The sequence below is a fragment of the Hylobates moloch genome, unplaced genomic scaffold, assembly GCF_009828535.3.
Source record: "Hylobates moloch isolate HMO894 unplaced genomic scaffold, HMol_V3 SCAFFOLD_12, whole genome shotgun sequence".
NCBI lineage: Eukaryota > Metazoa > Chordata > Mammalia > Primates > Hylobatidae > Hylobates > Hylobates moloch.
Window position 1 is genome coordinate 40,575,521 of NW_026652287.1, and position 18,065 is coordinate 40,593,585.

The 18,065-nt window shown below is 57.3% G+C and overlaps 2 protein-coding genes across 4 annotated transcripts; both read left to right on the forward strand.

Annotated features, from left to right (window-relative positions):
• The first annotated feature begins 6 nt into the window (after window positions 1-6).
• ZNF358 (zinc finger protein 358) lies at window positions 7-4,743 on the forward strand. Of its 3 annotated transcripts, none has more exons than XM_032169462.1 (2): window positions 7-23; window positions 2,923-4,743. In XM_032169462.1, exon 2 carries the CDS (start codon window positions 2,961-2,963, stop codon window positions 4,665-4,667), a length of 1,707 nt encoding a protein of 568 aa, XP_032025353.1. In that variant the 5' UTR covers window positions 7-23; window positions 2,923-2,960; the 3' UTR covers window positions 4,668-4,743. The 3 variants fall into 3 exon arrangements, with proteins under 3 accessions (XP_032025353.1, XP_058281895.1, XP_058281894.1); XM_058425912.1 differs by lacking the exon at window positions 7-23 and adding an exon at window positions 1,951-1,967; XM_058425911.1 differs by lacking the exon at window positions 7-23 and adding an exon at window positions 2,022-2,036.
• A 1,699-nt stretch (window positions 4,744-6,442) lies between these two features.
• MCOLN1 (mucolipin TRP cation channel 1) lies at window positions 6,443-18,044 on the forward strand. Its single transcript, XM_032169470.2, has 14 exons — window positions 6,443-6,618; window positions 8,788-8,993; window positions 10,552-10,719; window positions 10,856-11,021; window positions 11,618-11,726; window positions 11,962-12,058; window positions 12,256-12,355; window positions 12,695-12,801; window positions 12,919-13,068; window positions 13,199-13,300; window positions 13,688-13,810; window positions 14,353-14,568; window positions 17,561-17,688; window positions 17,794-18,044. Exons 1-14 carry the CDS (start codon window positions 6,588-6,590, stop codon window positions 17,828-17,830), a joined length of 1,740 nt encoding a protein of 579 aa, XP_032025361.1. The 5' UTR covers window positions 6,443-6,587; the 3' UTR covers window positions 17,831-18,044.
• The last annotated feature ends 21 nt before the right edge of the window (window positions 18,045-18,065 follow it).

Below are 18,065 nucleotides of genomic sequence, written 5' to 3' on the forward strand. Positions count from 1 at the left end.
CGGGCAGGGGCGAGGGGCGCCGGGTGAGTGTCCCCGCGAGCGGGCTGGGGCCGGGGCGGGGGGCCGAGTGGGGGGCGGGCGGGCGGAGGGCTCCAGGCGCGGGGCGCAGCCCGGGGCGACCTCTATTCGTCCCCCGCCCTGCGCGCCGCCGGCTCTGGCCCAGGCGCGCGGGGGTCGCGGGCGCGATGGGGAGGGGACCCCGCGGCCCGTCCCGGCCTAGCGCGCCCATCCCGCCGCTGAGGCCCGGGGGAGAGGGCCAGGGGGTTGGGAGCCTTCAATCGGGCGGGGTGGGGGGCGCCCGCCAGCTCTGGGGTCTGGAGCTCAGGACGCCCCCTCCCTAGGAGGGGATCCAGGACCCCCTCCCCTCCTGATTCGAGGAGGGGCTCGGGTATTGTTCCCACCTCCCGCCTGGGGTCTGGAATGCAGGAGGCCCTGTCCTCAAGACGGGGACATAGGGGATTCCTCTTCCCCCAGGACCCTAGGAAGGGTCCCAACGATTGTTCCTCTGCCCTTCCAGTCTTGGGGTCTGGAGTTCTGGAAGCTCCTTCCCCTGGAGGTGATCCAGGGGTCCACCTGCCCTCGCCCCTGGGAACTCAGGAAAGACTTCAGTGATTTCTCCTCCCACCTTCCAGTTAAGAGATGGGAATTCAGGGGGCCCCTTCCCCTGGAGGCAATCTAAGGGTTCCTCTGCCCCCCATGCAGGAGGGGTCCCAGTACTGTTTCCTCCACTCTCCAACTATGGGGTCTGGGTTGAGGACCCCCATCCAGGAACTCAGCTCTGTTTGCCTGCACACTCCCAGCTATGGGGTTGTGGCTCAGTGTATTCCCTTCCCTAGAAGGAGAGCCACAGGTCCCCCCACACCTTCTCCCAGGAGCAGATCATTCATTGTTGACACCTCAACACCCAGCCACGGGGTGGGGAGCTCAAGGCATCCCCCTGGCAGGTCATCCTGGGCTCCCATTGCTCCCCAGAAGTGGTTCCAGCTTTTGTCCCTCTACCTCCCAGTCTGCCCCTGGCCACAAGCTGGCAATTCAGTTCAGGATCCTTCCTTCAGGAAGGGCCACAAGTGTGCTGACACTACCCGCCATGTCCCAGCCATGGGAGGAGATGGCTCAGGCATTCCCCCATTAACTTCAGAGGGTCCCCAGGTATTATTTTTGCCTATCCTCCAGCTAGAAGTTAAAATTCAGGACCTTCTAGCCAATAGGGAAAACAGGTATACTGGCCGGGCATGGTGGCTCATGCCTGTAATCACCATACTTTGGGAGGCTGAGGTGGGAGGATCACTTGAGCCCAGGAGTTTGAGTCCAGCCTGGGCAACATACCAAGACCCCATCTCAAACATAAATAAATAAACAAAACAGGTGTACTAACAAGTGTCGCCACCCTCCTGCCTATGGGGTTCATGAGTCTCCCTGCCCACCCCTCCTCACCAGGAGGGGTCCCAAATATCACTCTACCCTGCTCACCATCTGGCTGTAGGCAAGGGCATTTCCGGTCTGTCTAAGAGAGAGGATTTGACACTGACTCTCACCTGGAGCTGTGAGCTCTGGAATTCAGGTTTTCTTTTCCCCAGAGGGCAAGCCAGAGTCTTCTTGTCTTTCCCCAGTGACTTGGGAGGGATACCTGACGTTATTTGTTGCATATTCTTATCCCCCAGACATGGGTTCTAGAGCTCAGAATGCTGCTGCTGGAGGGGTGCCTCCCTATCAGAACTCGCCCCCTAAATTAATCTGCTGCCCCCAAGTATGGGACAAGAATTCAGGCCATGTGCTCAGGAGCACAGGAACGCTGACACCCATACTGTTCCCATGTGGGGACGCCCAGCAAGGGGGTAGGAACCTAGGACTGTCTCCTCCACAGGACCCCAGCTTCCCACAAGAGGAGCCCAGGATGGAGAGAGGGGCAGAGCCATGGAGTTGGGGACTAGAAACCTCTAGTGCCAGGTCTCATGACCTCCGTCCAGGTTCGGGGCTGAGAGGGGAGGGTCCTACCGTGTCCCACCCAGGTCCCTCAACTCCCTGCCCTGGCTGGGGTAAGTCAGAAATCTCCCTGCAGTCAGAGACAAGGGAAAGATCCACGTGTATGCTCAGAAGTGAGTGGGGTTTGGCCAGGCACAGTGGCTCATGCCTGTAATCCCAGCACTTTCTGAGGCCGAGGCCAGAGGTTTGCTTGAGTCCAGGAGTTTGAGACCAGCCTGGGCAACATAGCGACACCCCATCTCAAAAAAGAGAGAGAGGGAGAGAGAAAGGAAGAAAGGAAGGAGAGAGAGAAGGAAGGAAGGAAAAGAAAAAAAAGAAAGAAAGAAAGAGAAAGAAAGAAAGAAAGAAAGAAAGAATGAATGAATTAAGTGAAGTTAGCTGAGTGTGGTGGTGCATCTGTAATTCCAGCTACTTGGGAGGCCGAGGTGGGAGGATTGCTTGAGCCTGGGAGTTCCTATGATCACATCACTGCACTCTAGCCTGGGTGACAGAGTGAGACCCCGTCTCAAAAAAATAAAAATAAAGAAGTGGGGCTGGGCGCGGTGGCTCATGCCTGTAATTCCAGCACTTTGGGAGGCTGAGGCGTGCAGATCACCTGAGGTCAGGAGCTTGAGACCAGCCTGTCTAACATGCTGAAATCCTGTCTCTACTAAAAATACAAAAATTAGCCAGGTGTGGTGGTGGACACCTGTAATCCCAGCTACTCAGGAGGCTGAGGCAGGAGAGTTGTTTGAACCTGGGAGGCAGAGGTTGCAGTGAGCGGAGATCATGCCACTGCACTCCAGCCTTGGCAACAGAACAAGACCCCATCTCGAAAAAAAAAAGTGGGCTATGGGGAGCACAACCGGGTCCCCTCTCTCATCCCTAACCAGACTCCAAAAGACACCCCCGCTCCCACAGAACCCACCTACCCTCTACCCTCTATCCTTGCCCTTGCAGGTCTTGCCCCAGAAACTGCTGGCACATCCACGCCTGAAATGCGGCGCTCAGTCCTGGTCAGGAACCCAGGCCACAAAGGCCTGAGACCCGTTTATGAAGAGCTCGACTCTGACTCCGAGGACCTAGACCCCAATCCTGAAGATCTGGACCCGGTTTCTGAAGACCCAGAGCCTGATCCTGAAGACCTCAACACTGTCGCGGAAGACGTGGACCCCAGCTATGAAGATCTGGAGCCCGTCTCGGAGGATCTGGACCCCGACGCCGAAGCTCCGGGCTCGGAACCCCAAGATCCCGACCCCATGTCTTCGAGTTTCGACCTCGATCCAGATGTGATTGGCCCCGTACCCCTGATTCTCGATCCTAACAGCGACACCCTCAGCCCCGGCGATCCAAACGTGGACCCCATCTCCTCTGGCCTCACTGCCACCCCCCAGGTCTTGGCCACCAGCCCCACGGTGCTCCCCGCCCCCGCCAGCCCGCCCCGGCCCTTCTCCTGCCCGGATTGCGGGCGAGCCTTCCGCCGCAGCTCCGGGCTGAGCCAGCATCGCCGTACCCACAGCGGCGAGAAGCCGTACCGCTGCCCCGACTGCGGGAAGTCCTTCAGCCACGGTGCCACCCTGGCGCAGCACCGTGGCATCCACACCGGGGCGCGGCCCTACCAGTGCGCGGCCTGCGGCAAGGCCTTCGGCTGGCGCTCCACGCTGCTGAAACATCGCAGCAGCCACAGCGGGGAGAAGCCGCACCACTGCCCGGTGTGTGGCAAGGCCTTCGGGCACGGCTCGCTCCTGGCACAGCACCTGCGCACGCACGGCGGCCCGCGGCCCCACAAGTGCCCGGTGTGCGCCAAGGGCTTCGGCCAGGGCTCTGCGCTGCTCAAACACCTGCGCACGCACACGGGCGAGCGGCCCTACCCGTGTCCGCAGTGCGGCAAGGCCTTCGGGCAGAGCTCGGCTCTGCTGCAGCACCAGCGCACACACACGGCCGAGCGCCCCTACCGCTGCCCCCACTGCGGCAAAGCCTTCGGGCAGAGCTCCAACTTGCAACACCACCTGCGCATCCACACGGGCGAGCGGCCCTACGCCTGCCCGCACTGCTCCAAGGCCTTCGGGCAGAGCTCAGCGCTGCTCCAGCACCTGCACGTGCATTCGGGCGAGCGTCCCTATCGCTGTCAGCTCTGCGGGAAGGCCTTCGGCCAGGCCTCCAGCCTCACCAAGCACAAGCGGGTGCATGAGGGTGCAGCCGCTGCTGCAGCTGCCGCGGCTGCTGCAGCTGCAGCAGCGGCCGCCGGCCTGGGCCTCGGGCCTGGCCTAAGCCCTGCATCCATGATGAGGCCGGGGCAGGTCTCTCTCCTGGGTCCTGATGCTGCTTCTGTGCTCGGCTCTGGCTTGGGCCTCAGCCCTGGCACCAGCTCTGGCCGCAACCCTGACCCTGGCTCTGGGCTGGGCACTCTGCTGGATCCCAGCTCCAAACCCCTCCCCGGCTCCAGATCCACCCCCAGCCCTACTCCCGTGGAATCTTCTGACCCGGAGGCTGGGCACGACGCTGGTCCCGACCTTGTGCCCAGCCCAGACCCTGATCTTGTGCCCAGTCCAGACCCTGATCCTGTGCCCAGCCCTGATCCCAACCCTGTGTCCTGCCCTGACCCCTGCTCGCCCACTCATGGCACTGTCAGCCCAGCCCTCCTTACCGGCGAGAGTCCAGAGTGGGTACAGGAGCAAGGGGCACTGCTGGGGCCTGATGGCTGAAGGAGACGCCGGCATCCTCTGGGGCCTGGGGAAGTTGTGTGTTGTGCAGTTAGTAAAATCCTCCCACTGCCTCCGGGCTCTGTGTCGTGGCTTGCCTTTTGTGCTTTCTTTCTGAGCACAGCCCCTTGCTCCGGAGATGGGACAGTGTGGCCAGGGCCAGCCACAATCTGGAGCTCCAGTGTCCTGGCTTCCTTCTTGGGCCCACCAGCTAGACTTTCCAGCTTAACCCACAATGTCTCACTCTGGTCCATCCCACTAGTCACCACTCTCTGTTCCTCTCACCCCTTGCTCTTCAAAGCCCACGCAGTAGGTACACAAGTGGACAAAAAGAGGTTGCTCATTTATGCAAAAACAAACATCTCTGGGTTGCTGGGGTCTCAGCAGGGAGCAAAAAAATTTGCTCATTTATGCAATCAACAAACATCTCTGGATTGCTGGGGACTCAGCAGAGAGCAAAAAATGTTGCTCATTTATGCAATCAACATCTCTGCGTTGCTGGGGTCTCAGCAGGGAACAAGATAAATATGGCCTCGACCTGCACGGAGCTCACATATATTAAATTCAGAATACTTAAAAAATAATTATAGGGTATAGTACATTCTAGGAGAAGCATAACAAGACTTCTGATATAAATGGTAGGCAGCTTTCTCAATGAAGGATTTTGTAATCCCAATAATCACTAATTTAATAATCAGTACTGTTTGCCCAGCCTTATGCGATAGTTTTTGCATTCTCTCATTTAATCCTCTCAACAGCCCCAGTAGGTAGATGACTTTGATTGAATATCCCCATTTTGCAAATGAGAAAATTGAGGCACATTTTTTTTTCAGACAGTCTTGCTCTGTTGCCCAGGCTGGAGTGCAGTGGTGTGATCATAGCTCACTGCAGCCTCGACCTCCTGGGCTCAAGCGATCCTCCCACCTTAGCCTCCCGAGTAGCTGGGATTGCAGGTGCATGCCCCCACCCACTGCACTCAGCTTGGAGTTGAAGGGACTCTGGAAGATGTAGAAGTGGCATTTGTCAGTGCCTAGATTTAAATCCCAATTGCCCTCCAGGGTCCAAATTCTTAACCATTACGTTCCAGGTCAAAAGTATGCAAAGGCTCTGGGGCTATAGAAAGATGAGCTTTGGATGGAGGTAGGGGCCAGATCAGAGGGCCCTGATAGACGAGAGTGGGGACTCTGCCTGTCAGTCCAGAGCAATGGGAAGCCGACGGCAGGTTCTCGCAGGACGGATAGGAATTATTCTTTGAAGATGCTTGTGACTGCTGGGTAGAGAGTGGAGTGGAGGGAGGCTGAGATCGGGGAGGAGGTTGCTGCAAAGATCCAGGCCAGGAATGTTGGAAGACTGGGCTGGGGGCCATAGGGGTGGGGATAAGTGGTTCTATTTGATACATAATTAGGCAATCGTGTTCGCTGAAGATGCGCAGGAGAAGGGTAAAAGGAGTTTCTGGGAGAAAAAGGAAGACAGCGTTGAGATAGTAGGCAGGGTCATCACCAGGCACCAAGGAGGATAAGGGGTCAAGCTCTGGACATGGAAGTCACGAGCCTGGCACTGGATTCGGGGCATGGCCGGGAGCCAGGGCGGAGCTCATCTTTGCCAAGCTCAGAGTCAGCCCATCCCCGGCCACCCAGAGCGCGTCGGCGCTAGGACCTCGCGACTGCCTTCGACCCAGAGGGCGCCGGCAGAGGCACGCATGCGCGCTGTTCCGGCAGGGGTTGTCGTGGCGCAGGGGGCGGGACCAGAGGCGGTCACGTGAGGGGCTCTGGTCTACCGGGTCACGTGACCGAGGCACAGATCAGCTGACGCCGGAGGGTTTGAAGCCGCGCGGCGAGGGAGAGAGGTCGCAGTGACAGCGGCGGGCGATCGGACCCAGGCTGCCCCGCCGTACCCGCCTGCGTCCCGCGCTCCCGCCCCAGCATGACAGCCCCGGCGGGTCCGTGCGGCTCAGGTGAGAGCGCGGGCGGCACCGTCGGGCCCCAAACTCAGGCGGGCGGGCTGTTTCTCCGACCTGGGGCGGCGGAGCTCTCAGTCTCTTTTTGTCTAAGCTCCAGCGCTGACTTTTCACGGTGGAGAAATGGGCAGACGGCTCCTAGAACTTAGGCAGCGGGTGGGCACCAGCCTCTCCGATTCTCCCTCCTGAACCCAGGCTCTGCCGGGTTCCCAAACTCAGGGATCGCGCCAGGCCGCCAGCTTCTCCCTTTGGGGCGGCGAGGTTCCTGGGATTCCCACTGGCAGCCTAGGTTCCGATTGCTCAACTTTGGCTGGAACTCAGACAGCGGGCACCAGCTTCTCCAACCCACACGCGAGACTCCCAGGTTTCCCCTCTTGATTCCAGGAGACAAATGCTCAGCTTCCCTAAACTCAAGCGCGGAGAGCTGGAGGGATTGCCCCCAGGCGATTAACTCAGTTTTAGCTTTCCAAACCGGTGGAAGCGCAGCCTTCTTAAATTCGGGCTTCCAGCCAATTCTGATGCCACCCCTCCTCGGGGAGGCTGGAGGAAGACCCCTTGCGTTAGCTTCCCCTTCTGGAGCTAGCTGGTGACCCCTACCTGATAGGTGTCCCGGTGTCCCAGCTAGTAGGGTCTGGAGTGGGTTAGCTGTAATCTCAGCTCTGTAGGCGGGCCCTGCCCTCTGGCTTTGTCGTAAACAGCCACAGCAGCATCCCATTGCAAAGGGAGGGGCCCGGAACTTGTCCCTCTCTGCAGGGGAGGTTCTGACGGTGCACACATTTATCCTGACAGCTTTGCTAGGCAGGGGGCCAGGCCCTAGAAAGCAACACGGGGCCAGGCCCTAGAAAGCACATCCCCATGGGGGTGTGACAGGGAGAGTTCTGGGCTACTGTGACCGGTTTTGACTCCAGCAGTTGCTGAAAGCTTAGATCTAACCGTTAGGCTGGAAAAAAATAAACAGTGATTAGGACAGCTTGTGTTTGCTGAAGAGGTCTTTATCTGCTGTGTCTCACTGAATTCTCAGAGCAGCTTCAGGATCTCAACCTCAAGGCTCAGGGAGAGGGTGAACTTTTTTTTTAATAAACTTTTTTTTGTTGCCCAGGCTGTAGTGCAGTGGCATAATCCTAGCTCATTGTAACATCGAACTCCTGGGCTCAAGTGATCCTCCCAACTCAGCCTCCCGGGTAGATGGGGTCCCAGCTACTAACTACGGGCATGAACCGTCACATCTGACTATTAAAAAAATTTTTTTTGTTTGTAGAGAGGGAGGTCTCGCTGTATTACCTAGGCTGGATCCTCCCACCTTGGTCTCCCAAAGCCGTTGGGATAGCAGGCATGAGCCACTGAGCCCAGCCAAGGGGTAGCCTTTTTAAAATTTACACTCTTCAGATGAAGAGATGGAGGCTCAGGGAGGTACCTGGAGTCAACCTACTGTAAAGTGGCAGGTCTGGGATTTGATGCTAGGGCTGCATGATTTCCAGGAGCTGGTGCTTTTCAGGGAGACAAAATGAGTCTTTAGCGAATGTGTTCCATTATTATTACTTATATTGTCAATTACCTCTTCTCCAGGTCCTTGGCTTCTGAGAGTGTCAGCTGATGGGCCAGGTTAAAATGAACCCAGAGGTCATCTTTTGGGTATTTGTCCAGACAAACCTAGAATACAGGCTGAGTTCTATGCTCATGTCCGGAAGCTGGAGTTGGGATGAGCCCAGGAGCCTTGAATGCCCAGTGAAAAGCCAGTGGGAGCAGTTCATTCTCTCCCCACAGATCAGTAATGGGAATATTGATGAAATGTTCTGACATTCACCATGGACCAGCCCCTGTGATCAATGCTTCATAAGCATCCAGTCCTTAGCGTTCCCATGAGACATATTATTGCCCCATTTTGCAGATGAGGAAACTGAGGCTCAGAGAGCTGGTGAGCAGGAGGGGCAGGAATCAGCCCAGGCCCTGTACCTCCTGAACCCCAACTCATAACCTCTGAGCAGGACGGGTGCATAGATACCTACAATGTCACAGGTTTTCTGGTTTTCTTTAGACCTCTCAGAGCTCTTCCTTTGCAGGAGCATGGGGACATGAAGGTAGGGCATGTGCTGCCTTCCTGGTTGGAGAAAGGGGAAAAGGGGAGTTGCCCAGGCCTCACCCCAGTTCCCTCTCCTATTCCTACAGAGACCGAGCGGCTTCTGACCCCCAACCCCGGGTATGGGACCCAGGCGGGGCCTTCGCCGGCCCCTCCGACACCCCCAGAAGAGGAAGACCTTCGCCGTCGTCTCAAATACTTTTTCATGAGTCCCTGCGACAAGTTTCGAGCCAAGGGCCGCAAGCCCTGCAAGCTGATGCTGCAAGTGGTCAAGATCCTGGTGGTCACGGTGCAGGTGAGGCCAGCCAAGCAGGGGCCCCAGCCGGGCCACCTGTGGCTGCTGTGCTCCTTGAAGAGAGTCTTAAAGCAGCACTTTGGGAGGCCAAGGACGGTGGATCGCTTGAGGCTGGGAGTTCAAGACCAGTCTGGCCAGCATGGTGAAACCCCATCTCTACTAAAAATACAAAAAAATTAGCCATGCGTGGCGGTGGGTGCCTGTAATCCCAGCTACTTGGGAGGCCGAGGCAGGAGAATCGCTTGAACTGGGAGGCGGAGGTTGCCGTGAGCTGAAATCATGCCACTGCACTCCAGCCTGGGCAACAGAGCAAGACTCTGTCTCAAAAAAAAAAAAAGAAGCTGACTCTGAGGCTCAGAGAGGTTAAGAGACTTGCCCAAAGTCACACAGCAATAGAACATTGGGAGCTGGGATTTGAACCCAGGCAGTCTGACACCATGTTGACCCAATGGCTGCACAGATAGTTCTCCCTCCCCCATGCCAGACCCTGTGCTGGGCTCTGGGAACCCCAAGATGAATCAGACCCAGCCACTGCCCTAAGTACTTACTTCACGTCTTGGGCTGACTTTAGCATGTCACCATGCCTCTAATTTTCCCTCGGAAAAGGGACCCAATTGGCCAGGCATGGTGGCTTATGCCTGTAATGCCAGCACTTTGGGAGGCTGAGGTGGGTGGATCATTTGAGGCCAGGAGTTTGAGACCAGCCTGGCCAACATTGCAAAACCCCGTCTCTACTAAAAATACAAAAATTAGCTGGATGTGGTGGCAGGTGCCTGTAACTCAGCTACTCAGGAGGCTGAGACAGGAGAATTGCTTGAACCCGGGAGGTGGAGGTGGCAGTGAGCTGAGATCATACCACGGCACTCCAGCTTGGGCAACAGAGTGAGACTCTGTCTCAAAAAAAAAAAAAAAAAGAAAAGAAAAGGGACCCAGTCATGGTACTTACCCTGAAAGTTTGGGTTTAACACAGAATCCGACATCCAGTAAACATTTAATGAACATTAGTCCCTGCAGTGAGATACATGAGTGCCCACCCTGTGTTGTATGGGGGAGGACACAGTGGTGGGCGTGGCATGGAGCTATGCCAGGAGGTGGGGTGAAATTAATCAAAGCAAAGAAATGCACAAGTGGCCGGGCGCGGTGGCTCACGCTTGTAATCCCAGCACTTTGGGAGGCCGAGGCGGGCGGATGACGAGGTCAGGAGATCGAGACCACGGTGAAACGCCGTCTCTACTAAAAATACAAAAAATTAGCCAGGCGTGGTGGCGGGCGCCTGTAGTCCCAGCTACTTGGAGAGGCTGAGGCAGGAGAATGGCGTGAACCCAGGAGGCAGAGTTTGCAGCGAGCCGAGATCGCGCCACTGCACTCCAGCCTGGGTGAGAGAGCGAGACTCCGTCTCAAAAAAAAAAAAAGAAATGCACAAGTGAAATCCGTGTTTGTGGCCCAAGTTAGCAGGGCCCTGCCCCACCCCAGTGGACATCTCCAGGACCTGTGCCCTGAGGGAGATACACCCCAACCCCCATCCTAGCCACGCTAACCTCCACTACCCTCTCCCCAGCTCATCCTGTTTGGGCTCAGTAATCAGCTGGCTGTGACATTCCGGGAAGAGAACACCATCGCCTTCCGACACCTCTTCCTGCTGGGCTACTCGGACGGGGCGGATGACACCTTCGCAGCCTACACACGGGAGCAGCTGTACCAGGCCATCTTCCATGCTGTGGACCAGGTGCTGGTGGGCGGGCAGGTGCAGGTGGGCGGGCAGGTTCAGGTGGGCAGGCAGGTGCAGGTGGGCGGGCAGGTACAGGTGGGTGGGCTGCAGAGAGCGGGCCAGACTCACAGGCCCTCCCCTTCTCTGCCCACAGTACCTGGCGTTGCCTGACGTGTCACTGGGCCGGTATGCGTATGTCCGTGGCAGGGGTGACCCTTGGACCAATGGCTCAGGGCTTGCTCTCTGCCAGCGGTACTACCACCGAGGCCACGTGGACCCAGCCAATGACACATTTGACATTGATCCGATGGTGGTTACTGGTGAGTGGGCAGGACGAGGCTTCGCTGTTTGGAGCCTGAGCTGCTGGGATTAAAATCAACAGCTGTGGCTGGGCGCGGTGGCTCACGCCTATAATACCAGCATTTTGGGAGGCTGAGGAGGGAGGATTGCTTGAGGCCAGAAGTTTGAGACCAGCCTGGGCCACGTAGGAAGACCTTGTCTCTACGCACAAAAAAATTAGCTGGGCATGGTGGTGTGCCCCTGTGGTTCCAGCTACTCAGGAGGCTGAGGCAGGAGGATCGCTTGAGTCCAGGAGGTTGAGGCTGCAGTAAGCTATGATCATGCCACTGCACTCCACCCTGGGTGACAGAGTGAGACCCTGTCTCAAAAAAAAAAAAAGAAAAGAAAAAAAACAAGTATGCTTAGTGTGAGCGTGACTCTTGCCACATAGAAAGCACCAGGTGTTATATTTTAATATGGCTCATTCAGTAAAACATCCGCAGGCCCAGAAAGTGCCAGGCCAGTAGGAATGACCCAACCCTGGGGAAGCACAGGGAAGAAGGCCACTGGGGACTCTGGGGAGACCAGCCTGGCCTCCCCCGCCCCCTGAGGCCCTTCCCTGACTCCCTGTCCTCAGACTGCATCCAGGTGGATCCCCCCGAGCGGCCCCCTCCGCCCCCCAGCGACGATCTCACCCTCTTGGAAAGCAGCTCCAGTTACAAGAACCTCACACTCAAATTCCACAAGTACTGCCTGCTCACTCGAGGGGGGCCCAGGGTGGGGGAGGCAGTACACTAGGCACTCTCACCCCAGCGACTACTTCCCTAAGGTGGGGACAGGGCCCCCCCGCCCACGCTGGTGCCTGCTGGGTGAGCACTTCCCCTGCCAGCTGCAGAGTCAGCACGTGGCAGGGGATGCTGGCACTTGGGGCCGAAAGGGACCCGAAGACGCCCCTGACCCTCACCCGAGCCTCCTGCCTAGGCTGGTCAATGTCACCATCCACTTCCGGCTGAAGACAATTAACCTCCAGAGCCTCATCAATAATGAGATTCCGGACTGCTATACCTTCAGCGTCCTGGTGAGGCCCCCCGGGAACCCACAGGACTCCTGAGTTCCAGGGCAGGGACCTGGTCAGGGAGGGTCTTGGGAGCACTGGCCAAGGGCAAGCGTGTGGGTGATGAGGGAGGGAGCCCGGGGTCTGTCAGGCCACCTGTCATGTGGAACTTGGGGCTTGGGGCTGCCAAGCTTTACTCTGCCCCCAACTGGACCCCACAGATCACGTTTGACAACAAAGCACACAGTGGGCGGATCCCCATCAGCCTGGAGACCCAGGCCCACATCCAGGAGTGTAAGCACCCCAGTGTCTTCCGGCACGGTGAGCCCCTGAGCCCCAGACCAGCACTGACCAGGGGCCCTGGCCTGTCCTGGGATTCCCCAAGCCCCAGATCAGCGCTGCCTGGGGGCCGTGACCTCCCCAGGAATCCGCTGAGCCTCAGATCAGCACAGACCAAGGACCCTGTCCTGTGCTGAGATCCCCCAAGCCCCAGACCAGCACTGACCGGGGTTCTTGACTCACCCCAAGCAAGCCCTGAGCCCACTGACCAACCAAAACCAGCCGTGCAGCCCCCTAGGTCTCCAGCCTGGCCTGGCACCAACGCTAGCCTCCCAAGACTCCATGCCATCCTTGGCCCTACCCGCTCTGCCCTCCCTGCAGGAGACAACAGCTTCCGGCTCCTGTTTGACGTGGTGGTCATCCTCACCTGCTCCCTGTCCTTCCTCCTCTGCGCCCGCTCGCTCCTTCGAGGCTTCCTGCTGCAGAACGTGAGGCTCCTGCATCATGTGTGCCGGTGTCCTCCCCGCCTGGCCCTGGGGTGATAAAAGCCAGGGCTTTGAGGGTCCTGTGCCTGGTCAGGCCCTCACCCCACCTGCCTTCTGCAGGAGTTTGTGGGGTTCATGTGGCGGCAGCGGGGACGGGTCATCAGCCTGTGGGAGCGGCTGGAATTTGTCAATGGCTGGTACATCCTGCTCGTCACCAGCGATGTGCTCACCATCTCGGGAACCATCATGAAGATCGGCATCGAGGCCAAGGTGCGTCCTACCCACACCCTGGGCCCCAGGTCCCATCCCTGCTGTCAGTGCCTATCTGGGGCCATATCCTCCCCCACGCCCCCCAAAGGAAGGGCTGGACCAGATAGGTTGACGCAGCTCCCACCTGCAGAACTTGGCGAGCTACGACGTCTGCAGCATCCTCCTGGGCACCTCGACGCTGCTGGTGTGGGTGGGCGTGATCCGCTACCTGACCTTCTTCCACAACTACAATGTGAGTTTTGCACACGCAGCTGGGCCTTCTGCATGGTTACCCCACACCCTCCAAATAAATCCCTACACATGCAGCACTCACCATCCCCGACCAATGGCCCCTTGCAAGCCTCCTCCTCCTACCTGCCCACACCATATATATCTGTCGCTGCACCTGCGCGGGGCCCCAGGAGCCTGCTCCTTTGTGCCCACCCAGCTGAGTCCAGCCGTGCATTGCCCTCGGACCCCCTCAGACACGGCCACGCCCCCTCTAGGCACCCACTGGCTCCCATAGCCACACGGGCTGTGCTCTCGGCAAGGCCCCGCCCCTCCCACCCCAATCTGGGTGCCCACAGCTGACCTGAGTTGTGGCCACACCCTCAACGAGGCTCCCTCTGCCCCAACCCAGATCCTCATCGCCACACTGCGGGTGGCCCTGCCCAGCGTCATGCGCTTCTGCTGCTGCGTGGCCGTCATCTACCTGGGCTACTGCTTCTGTGGCTGGATCGTGCTGGGGCCCTATCATGTGAAGGTACATCTAACCCCTGATGTCCCTGACATTGACCCTTTGACCTTGTCATTAACACTGTGACCACCAGATGACCCCTTGGTGACTGCTGGGAGTCTGTCCACTGTCCCCTGTGGTCCCTGGTGACCCTGACACTGACCCTGTGCCGTTATTGTTGTCACAGTTACTGATGACCCTATTTCGACCTGGATTACTCCCCTCCTGCTCTATCATTGACCCTCGGTCCCGGCCATTCACATGGGACCCCAGCCTGGGACCTGGCCATTCACATAGTGACCCCAGCCTGGAACCCAGCCATTCACATGGGACCCTAGCCTGGGACCCGGCCATTCACAATGGTGACCCCAGCCTGGGTCCTGGCCATTCATGTGGGACCCCAGCTGGGTCCTGGCCATTCACAGTGGTGACCCCAGCCTGGGTCCTGACCATTCACAATGGTGACCCCAGCCCTGGACCCAGCCATTCACGTGGGACCCCAGCCTGACCCCAGCCCCCGGTTCCTGGCCATGCCTTGGCTCCCTCTGACCCCGCCGCCCCTCTGGCAGTTCCGCTCGCTCTCCATGGTGTCCGAGTGCCTGTTCTCGCTCATCAACGGGGACGACATGTTCGTGACATTCGCCGCCATGCAGGCGCAGCAGGGCCGCAGCAGCCTGGTGTGGCTCTTCTCCCAGCTCTACCTGTACTCCTTCATCAGCCTCTTCATCTACATGGTGCTCAGCCTCTTCATCGCGCTCATCACTGGCGCCTACGACACCATCAAGGTCAGCCGCACGCTCCCAGCCCCGAGCTCGGGCTCTGGGTGCCCTGGAGTCTGCCATGAGGGGTTCTTGGGGACACCGCAGGGTGAACAGAGAAGACCCCAGGAGAGAATATGGGAGACTCTGAAACCAAAAAGAGGGTGGTTCGGAATTGGGGGGCGCAGGGGGATGTCAAGGTGGGTTTGAGCCGGGAGGGGGCCTGAGTCAGCCTTTACCAACAGGGCAACCGAGTCATAGAGTTTATTTATTTATTTGTTTATTTGAGACGGAGTCTCGCTCTGTCACCCGGTGGAGTGCAGTGGTGAGATCTTGACTCACTGCAACCTCCACCTCCTGGGTTCAAGCAATTCTGTCTCAGCCTCCTGAGTAGCTGGGACTACAGGCACACGCCACCACGTCCAGCTAATTTTTGTATTTTTAGTAGAGATGGCATTTCACCATATTGGTCGGGTTGGTCTCAAACTCCTGACCTCAGGTGATCTACTGCCTTGGCCTCCCAAAGTGCTGGGATTACAGGCGTGAGTCACTATGCCCGGCCTATTTTATTTTATTATTAATGTATTATTCTTTATTTTATTAGAGACAAGGGTCTCACTATGTTACCCAGGCTGGTTTCAAACTCCTGAGGTCAAGTGATCCTCCCACTTTGGCCTCCCAAAGTGCTGGGATTACAGGCGTAAGCCACCACACCCAGCCTATTATTATTATTATTTTTTTGAAATGGAATCTTACTCTGTGGCCCAGGCTGGAGTGCAATGGCATGATCTCGGCTCACTGCAACCTCTGCCTTCTGAGTTCAAGCGATTCTTGTGCATCAGCCTCCTGAGTAGCTGGGATTACTTGCACGTGCCACCACACCTGGCTAATTTTTATATTTTTACTAGAGATGGGGTTTCACCACGTTGGCCAGGCTGGTCTCGAACTCCTGACCTCAGGTGATCCACCCACCTTGGCCTCCCAAGGTGCTGGGATTACAGGCATGAGCCACTGAACCCACCTAAGTCATACAGTTTCAGTGACCTTGTCATTGACCCTGGGACGTTGCCATTAACATGGTGATCCTCAGCTGGCCCCATTCCTATGGCGGACCCCTAAAAACCCCACCCTGACCCCAGCCCCCAGCCATGCCTCCGACTACCTCTGACCCTGCCGAAGGTTAGCTTCTTTATTTATTTATTTTTTTTGAGACGGAGTCTCGCTCTGTCACCCAGGCTGGAGTGCAGCGGTGCAATCTCGGCTCGCTGCAACCTCTGCCTCCTGGGTTCAAGCGATTCTCCTGCCTCAGCCTCCTGAGTAGCTGGGATTATAGGCACATGCCACCAGGCCTGGCTAATTTTTGTATTTTTAGTAGAGATGGGGTTTCACCATGTTGACCAGGCTGGTCTCAAACTCCTGACCTTGTGATCCGCCCACCTCGGCCTCTCAAAGTGCTGGGATTACTGGTGTGAGCCACTGTGCCCGGCCCAGGTTAGCTTCTGAGCAGTAAAACTGGGCTCAACCCAGGGCAGTCTGATTCCAGAAGCCATGCTCCTAACCCCTCTGTCCTCTGTTTAGTAGGGTGGCTGGGAACAGTGGTTTCCCTGCAAGCTGCAAGGGTCAGGGGACACAGCAGGATGCGGAAGTGGCAGGTAGATAGCATTCTTTCAGCAGATATATCTAAGGGCCAAGATCTGTGCTGGGTTCTGGGCATGGAGGAAAATCAGGTGTGCATGATCTGTCCAAGGCCTGTGGGCAAGGATGGCACAGGAACAGACATCCCATGACCAATGACCTACTTGTAACAGGTATGAAGGAAGAGTGGAAGGTTACAGAGGGACCGCTGCTTTAGATTGGTTTGAGAGTAGATCCAGGAGAGCTTCTAGAATGTTCTATCCATCACTAGTCTCTAGCCTTATGCAGCTATTTAAATTTTGATTTTAATTCCGGCTGGGCACGGTGACTCACGCCTGTAATCCCAGCCCTTTGGGAGGCCGAGGGGGGTGGATCACCTGAGGTTAGGAGTTCGAGACCAGCCTGGCCAACATGGCAAAGCCCTATCTCTACTAAAATACAAAAAATTAGCCGGACGTGGTGGCACGCACCTGTAATCCCAGCTACTCCGGAGGCTGAAGCAGTAGAATTGCTTGAACCTGGGACGTAGAGGTTGCAGTGAGCCGAGATCAAGCCACTGTACTCCAACCTGGGCGACAGAGCGAGACTCTGCTTCAAAAACAAAACAAAACAATTTTTTAAAAATTTTAATTCAAATGAAGTACAATTGCAAATTCAGCCCCGACTTGCACCATCCTGTATCCAGTGCTCAAAAGCCAGTGTGGCTGGTGGCTGCCATATTGGACAGCATAGATATTGAATACTTCCATCGTCTCTAGACCGGAGAGATGGGAGCCCAAGGGTAGTGCACTGAGGGGAAGGAATAGCTAAAGCAAAGGTCTAGTAGCCTGAAAAAACTTGGAGAAAAGATGGTCCCTCCATGAGGCTGAGAGGAAGGAAGCCTTGGCTGGGACACTGCCACATCCAATGTCACCGGCAGATGGGTACACCCCCTTTTCCCCATGCATGGATTCAGCTGTCCCACAGACACATTCACTCAGGCCCTCGGAGCTACTTCCTGTCTTGCCTTAGCACGTAGACCTCACACACATGCATCCACTCTGGTGGGCAGACTCAGGCCCTGCTCCCATGGCTGTGCTCAGTGTGCATCCAGCTCACTCAGTAGATGGTTTCTGAGCACCGAGGTCGTGTCAGCCCTGGCTCTAGGTCTCTAGGTGCTGGGCCCACAGCAGAGGGCAAAGACACAGCTTGTATCCACGTTCAGGGGTCAGGGAAGGTCTCTCTGTGCAAGCAAGCTATGGAACAATGGGTGGAGCAGGCACAGCAAGTGCAAAGGCCTGGAGGTGGGAAGCGATGCAGATATGGCTGGAGGGGAGGGCGGACTTAAAGGGCCTTGGAGGTTGGGAGCCACTTTCAGGCTGAGCCTCCCAGCTTCTCTCCCCAGCATCCCGGCGGCGCAGGCGGAGAGAGCGAGCTGCAGGCCTATATCGCACAGTGCCAGGACAGCCCCACCTCCGGCAAGTTCCGCCGCGGGAGCGGCTCGGCCTGCAGCCTTCTCTGCTGCTGCGGAAGGTTCGAGTCCCGGGTCTGGCCCATTCAGATTGGGGGTTAGGGACTGGAAAAAGGGGAGCGAGCCAGAAAAAACTGACGCCCCTCTTCCCTGCTTCCTTCCTCCAGGGACCCCTCGGAGGAGCATTCGCTGCTGGTGAATTGATTCGACCTGACTGCCATTGGACCTTAGGCCCTGGACTGCGGAGACCCCCGCCCCTTACCCCGCTTATTTATTTTTAGGGTTTGCTTTTAAGGATCGGCTCCCTGTCGCGCCCGAGGAGGGCCTGGACCTTTCGTGTCGGACCCTTGGGGGCGGGGAGACAGGGTGGGGAGGGTGTTGAATAAAAGGGAAAATAAATGTGTGGTTTTCATTTTTAGCGGGAGGAGCAGTCCTTGCT